We start from the raw sequence: 7,533 nt of genomic DNA on the forward strand, positions 1-7,533 counted from the left end.
TGGGCGCCCAACTCTGTGTAGTACAGTCTTTTGCGTTTTGAACTGTGCCTAGCACAAATTAAACCTGGACGCCAAAAAATCATACTCCTCTAAATTCTTTCATTTTAGCTTCAATTTATGCACAATCCTTCCATATCACCTTCGATAGATTCCATAATAACTCTATGTCTAATGCGTGTGGGAATGGAACAAATTGAAGCTTGGTTTCAAGAGAACTAATGCTTAATTACGATAAAATAGGACTATTGATGAAAAGAAAGCTAAATCTTAGGGCTAATCTACTACCCTAGAGAGACAGATATTAAACTTTTACGTTCGAGTTCAAATTTTTTATTACAATTCATTTGATTTATTGGTTTTGAAATCAATTATCTGTACCTAATTTGTAAATTTCTTAACATATATATAACGTACATTCGTCCCTGCTAATCCCCGCCACAAAGATACATATTAGATATGACAATTTTAAAAATATATACTAATATAAATTAAGAAACAGAAGCTTGAGTTGAATCACATTCGGAGTACTAACAAATCATAGTTTAGGTGTACAAAGTAAATGGTCTACAAGTATACTAATTAGTCGTCTTTTTAGGAATCATTGGTTCTTGTCGTCATACTAGTTGAAGTATTACTCTATTAATTACCAGTATTAGTAGTCAATGATTTGCCCCCGTCTAAAGCAACAATAAACGTACACAACTAACAACAGACACATGTTCTATATATTCTGTCTTTGATACCAGTTTTAGAACCTCTTTTATTAGTATGCCTTAGTCGGTTTTGCGTATATATGCTTTGCACTTAGGTAGTTGCTTAGAGAAGCCCTTTATCTATTTTTCTTGTGTTAGGTTAGCCCTTTTTTAATTGTTTTTTTCTAATCATACTGTTGACTATAAACGGTTACTATCAAACAGAGATTAACGAGATGGTGGAGCTGATTAAGTATACTAATTACTTTTAAAGCTAGTGCACTCATGTACTCACAATATTTTAAGTGATTATGCCATGCACGTACAGACTAGCCACTACACTTCCATTTGGGACTCTTGGATAATTTTTTATTCTCACGAAGATAATCTTGAGATTTTGTCCCCATTTTCTTTCGTTTTGAGACTTTTATATCTTATTCTTGTTAACTACTTTTAGGTTTCTGTTTAATAATTAAAATATCCGTGTGGCAATAATTAGCACAATGTATCATGATCTAATTGATATTCACGAAGGATATAATAGCGAGTAGAGGGTTTGCGACTCGGCTTATCCGATCGATTCTATGCATTGTTATACGTTTCAATTTTAATTTAAAGGCAACCAAACAACCAAAAATCCTAAACCAGATCTTATGTAATATATTGTAGAGTTTAATTTTTGTGCACTGACATGTAATTTCTTAAGCCGAGGGTCTTCCGGAAACAACCTCTCTGTCTTCTTGAACGTATGAGTAAGGTCTGTGTACACACTACCCTCCTCAGACCCCACTTGTGAGATTACACTGAATTTGTTGTTGTTGTTGTTGTTGTTGTTGCATTGACATGTAATTCTTTGTAGACCATCGGGTCACAACGACTTGCAATAGGTAATTGTTTATAAGATTTTAAATTCTACGCAATGACGGTGTAATAAATTTTTTACACAATCAAGTTACTTATACAATAATCATATAATATATATTTATGATAAATATCAATTGATAACTTGATAAAAATAGTAGTAACTAACATGTTATCACAATCTAAATTTCACTTATTATGTATAAATATTTTTATATTGTCTGTATATATAATATAAATCGAAAGTGTAATATGGAAACCTAAGAAACAAAGTATATTAAATAACTTGATGTAATTAGTACAAATATACTGACAATAATACCTTTTTTTCTCAGTCCACGTATATAAGTTAAATCCTATTTTGTGCCATACCTAACGGAGCAAGTGTTCAAAGTGGACGTTGGCCAGATGAGAGCTTGAAAGTAAATATATTTGTGAAAATATTCAAGGAGAGTTAATATAGGGTGAAGCGATATATTAGAGCTGCTAAATTGATATCTATTGATGATTAGTGGCCAAATGAGCTTAGGACACTGTTCTTGTGGCAAGAATAGCATAATACTCGAACACATTAAATTAGAACAAGATTTTAGGGTCTGAACGTTAAAACAATGAATTAAAGGTAAAAACACCAAATGCAGGTATGTTTTCGAAATTAAATCATCATTTTCTACTCTTCTTAATATCTCTCAAGCCTCTTAAATTACTTTCTATCCTAATTTGCGTAGAAATGAAATTATGGAAATCCGGCGTCAATCTTGGACCTACTTTGTGATCTGTTTCCATGTGAGGTCCGTATCTGTAATCTGCCCTATTATTTTCCATTTCTGCTCCACCACTAAACTCTTCAACCTAAAGGCTAATTGACGATTTAATTTTTATGTGTTTAAGATTCTATTTTTTTTAAAAAAAAGTTTAAGTTATATATCGTCAGACCTCTTTATAACAATTTCCCTATATAACAATTATTCACTATAATAACTAAGTTTTTCTCGGAACCGAATTTTTATGTTATATTTTACCTCTATAACAATTTTTAACCTATAAAAGCAACATCCATCTTTATAGCAGTACGCTCTTTGTAAAATGAAACTTCTATAATAGCCATATAGAGTTTCTAAATACCAATAATAGGTCTAAAAATTTTAATTTGAATAATTTTTTAAAAACTTTAATGCACCAATTATAATAAAAAATATTATGTTAGTACATATTTCCAAAATTAAGGATTTAAGTCCAAGATATGCTTGTATATTTTTATTCAATTGCACAAAAGGTTCCATCGTGAATAATGTCTAATATTTGAAGATCTACACGTACAATTTTTTCATCTAGATAAATTTTTCATCTGGCATAATACTTAAGATTTGAAGATCTACATATATCTTTTCCATAGTTCTTCCATCAATCTTGAAAGAATTTAATTTTCTACATAGTGTGTGCTTAGAATTTAAATCTTTATAGATTTAGTTATGAACTTATTAATAGTGTGTTAGATTTTTTAATATTTAATTAGTAAAATATGTATATCTTTTGAGATTTTAAAGTAGAATAATTTTTTATCTTTTTTATGCAACATTAAAAAAGGGAAAAAATTAATTTTTGAATAACTTTTGTCTATAACAGCTAAAAAATATTCAAACGTTAAATATTATTATAGGGGTATAATAGCCATTCACTTTAAAACTCAAAAAATATACTACTGCTTTTATAACCACCTTGACCCGCTCCTCTATCCAACCTCATTCCCAAATTCAATTCACCACATTTATTTTGTCTCTACTTTAAGCTTTATGTTTCAGAATCTTTCATGAGTATGTATCCCAACTACTAGAACACATACCCAACACTTCCTAAAACCTCTATATATACCCACATAAGCTCTTGTCATTTTTATTCTCAAACATCCTTGTGACTTATCTTTCACTAACAAACATCATCTCTGGTATTAGAGACAAAATGGCTCCCTTAGGAGACAATAAAGACAACGTTGTTGTTTCCAACTTGAAACTTGAAAGGATGCTTAGCATGAAAGGAGGCAAAGGAGAGGCTAGCTATGTTAATAACTCTCAAGCCCAGGTCACCTCCACTTTCCCAATTACTATACATGTTTTTTGGTCTTTATCACTCTTATGTATTTTCTCTAGTATTACAAAACTATTCAATCTTTACTACGTACATATGCCGATCTAAGTACGATCTAGATGGACATTTTGAAGTTTGAGCGATTCAAGTGCAAGCAGTTTTTCTTTTTCAGCAAATTTTAGTACTAGTAATTTTAGGTTGTTAGCAATATGAGTTTTTTCCTCGCTGTAATTTTAGGTTGTTAGAAATATGAGTTTTTTTCTCCCTTTCTTTCTTTATTTCAAGTCATGAGTTTAAGTTTTATATACGGATAGTATATAGTAAATTTTGACCGAAGAAAGTACTCTACTAATGTGATATAGTCAGAAGTTAATTTAGTATTTGAAATTATGGGTTCAAAATTAAATATATACTCCAGTTGTTTCATTTCATATGAGCCTGATCAGTTGGACACAAAATTTAAGAAAAAAATTTCTTCTTTGAAACTTATGATTTTAAATAAGTCATTGACATTTCTATAGTTATAAAGTCATGATATTAAAGGTATAAAAAAAGAAATGTAAAGTTAAATTATTTCTTAACATGAAAATGTATCATTTCTTTTTGGAAACAAACTTAAAAAAAAGAAATAATATACAAAAATAAAAATAAATGGAACACAAGGAGTATTTGTTAAAATTTTAAAGATTTTTCATTGTGTTTTATTGAAGCAGTCGGTTCATTATATTTATATACTCTAATTGTCTCTTGTTATAATATGTTAAATTACACTTATAGTTATTTTACATAACTTTAATTCTTTTCATGAAACTGAAACTCGTGTTTGGCATATTAATTAATTCAGGCGCAACATGCACGATCAATGCTGCACCTTTTGAAAGACACACTTGACGGAGTCCAGCTAAGCTCACCGGAGATTCCGTTCGTTATTGCCGACTTAGGTTGTTCTTGCGGCAGCAACACCATTTTCATTATCGACGTCATCGTTGAACACATGAGCAAGCGTTACGAAGCATTAGGCCAACAGCCACCTGAATTCTCTGCATTTTTTTCTGATCTTCCTTCCAATGACTTCAACACTTTGTTCCAATTGCTGCCGCCTTTGGCCAATAATGGTTGCGGCAGTATGGAGGAATGCTTAGCTTCCAATAGCCACCGCTCTTACTTTGCCGCCGGAGTTCCGGGTTCATTTTACCGGCGTCTATTTCCGGCCAGATCCATTGACGTTTTCTATTCTGCATTTTCTTTGCACTGGCTCTCTCAGGTTATTTTCAGTACTATATATTCCTCTTTTTTTTTTATTTTTTATTATTTAATTTCCTAATAAAGGTCATTGTATGTAGTATGCATAGTAGCTAATAATATACGTATGCAGCATGGAGAAATAGATAAAGAAAGTGATTTGTCCCAATCCCCGAGGATGATTTAGAGTTTAGGGGAATATATTTTGTTAAATGGTTTTCTATGATGAAAATCCTAACTGTTTGGTTTAATTGATAAAGTCAAAAAAGATTAAGGCACTCAATATTCATGTCCCCAGATTTCCCGGACCACATCTCTAATTATCACTATTAATCCATTTCATTTTATATGGGGTGGAGTTTGACCGAGATAACGTGACCTTAAACATATTACTCCATGTCTCAATTTATGTGGGTAGTTGAATGTATATAGAATTAAATTTTTTTTTTTGAAATTTATAGTCTAAAATAAGTTATAAATATTTGTGTGACTATAAATCATATAAAATGAATACTTTAAGTTAAATTGTTACTAAATATAGAAATATATTATTTTTTTTGGGATGGAGTATGACATTTTTATGATTATAATTAATAACATGATCATTAAGAATAAGTTTAAAGTTATAAAGTTCGTAGATTTAAGTTAAATTGTAATTGTTTATTAAGATTAATCACTTGATGAAGTGAGGTCAATATATTGAAGTTCATATTATATTGGGGGAGACAGGTGCCAGAAATAGTGTTGGACAAGAGATCAGCAGCTTACAACAAAGGAAAGATATACATACATGGTGCAAATGAGAGCACAGCTAATGCTTACAGAAAACAATTCCAGACTGATTTGGCTAATTTCCTTGGATCAAGGTCTAAGGAAATGAAGAGAGGGGGTTCTATGTTCTTAGCCTGCTTAGGAAGGACTTCTGTGGACCCCACAGACCAAGGTGGGGCCGGACTTCTCTTTGGGACCCATTTTCAAGATGCTTGGGATGATCTTGTCCAAGAGGTAAATCATTCCATTCTTCCCCTATATATGCTAAGTTTTCAGTCTCCAATAATCCACAACAAATGGAGTAAATTAAATGTTAGTAAACATTAGAGTTGACAATATCAATCTATTTTTAGTAATATGCCTAAATGGTAGTAAACATTAGAGGTGCATTGAGTTATATATGACATGTTTGTTGATTTGATTCAACGGGTTAAGTTTGAAATGATCAGTCGAACCAATTAAAATAGTATTATTAGACATGTCAAAATGTAATCCAAATCCAAAGTACAAAGTAAAATTTAGAGAGTGGAACCGTGTCAATTTGGAAGAAGTTAAGCTGATAATTTAAGAAAAATACATTAATTTTAACATTACTTTTTTTATTAAAAAAAGAGAGAGGAGAGGCTAGATCATGTTGGACGATATGTGGACAACGATCCGATCCATAATTATTTGACCGATCTTGATCAATCTATGTTTTGATTCAAGCAAACTTTGAATCGGTTAAAGTTAATAACTCGCTTTTGACCTGCCCAAAATTAATTCAGCTCTCCACATTTATCACCTATAATATTCATCATTGTTTGTTGTATGAATATGACCAATGACAGGGCCTAATTACTAGTGATAAGAGGGACAAGTTCAACATTCCAGTGTATGCACCCAGCATTCAAGATTTCAAAGAAGTGGTGGAAGCCAACGGCTCATTCGTCATTAACAATCTTCAAGTTTTCAGGGGAGGAAGCCCTTTGGTCGTCAACCATCCCGATGATGCTGCGGAAATCGGACGAGCACTCGCCAACAGCTGCAGAAGCGTTAGCGGTGTGCTCGTCGACGCCCATATTGGCGAACAGCTCAGTGACGAGCTGTTCTCCCGAGTGGAGATTCGAGCCTCGAGCCATGCGAAAGAGCTTCTTCAAAATCTTCAGTTTTTTCACATAGTTGCTTCCCTTTCTCTTGTGTAGAAATGTTCTGTATTTAAGTCTTTAGAATTAATGAAATTGTTATAGAAAGACTAACTGTAGTTTGGCTTTGGCTGATAATATATGGTTTTGAGTTTTGGGTGTTCCCTTAGTCCAAGCAGAGTAAATTTAGCTATGATAAATTTCTTGGTTATTTTTCTGAATGATTATTCAACTTTTATTTTATTGCACTTAACATTAAGTTATTTTTTTGTAAAATATTATGAAACTTGTTAAACTATTTTTGTATCGAAATGATCACTTAACTTTACTTGACAAAGTGGGTTGCTCTAGTGGTGAGCACCCTCCACTTCCAACTAATAGGTTGTGAGTTCGAGTCACTCCAAGAGCAAGGTGGAGAGCTTTTGAAGGGAGGGAATAAAAAAAAAATACTTAACTTTACTTAAGTCTCATAAAAAGGATATATTTTCTATGATACTTAGGCATGGCTGAGTTTCTTTTTTGCTAATAATTGTTTAGTGACTTTTTGTTATACAGTCAAACCTTTCTGTAACATTCTCTTTTGTTACAAATATTTTTGGATGTTATAGCGAAGTGCTGTTATAGAGAACATATATTATAACATAACATAAAAATTGGTTACGAAAAAGCTTGGCTTTTATAAAGAAGTGTTGTTATATAGGGATGCTGTTATAGAAAAGTTCAACTGTGACAAAGCTTAGTGACTTTTTAATTTTAAA

The 7,533-nt window shown here is 31.8% G+C and overlaps 1 protein-coding gene across 1 annotated transcript; it reads left to right on the forward strand.

Moving 5' to 3' along the window:
* The first annotated feature begins 3,424 nt into the window (after nt 1-3,424).
* Nucleotides 3,425-6,960, forward strand: LOC107819865 (indole-3-acetate O-methyltransferase 1). The gene is made up of 4 exons (XM_016646028.2): nt 3,425-3,632; nt 4,483-4,902; nt 5,610-5,885; nt 6,482-6,960. Exons 1-4 carry the CDS (start codon nt 3,513-3,515, stop codon nt 6,833-6,835), a joined length of 1,170 nt encoding a protein of 389 aa, XP_016501514.1. The 5' UTR covers nt 3,425-3,512; the 3' UTR covers nt 6,836-6,960.
* Nucleotides 6,961-7,533: the final 573 nt, after the last annotated feature.

Source organism: Nicotiana tabacum, chromosome 2, assembly GCF_000715075.1.
Source record: "Nicotiana tabacum cultivar K326 chromosome 2, ASM71507v2, whole genome shotgun sequence".
NCBI classification, from domain to species: Eukaryota; Viridiplantae; Streptophyta; class Magnoliopsida; order Solanales; family Solanaceae; genus Nicotiana; species Nicotiana tabacum.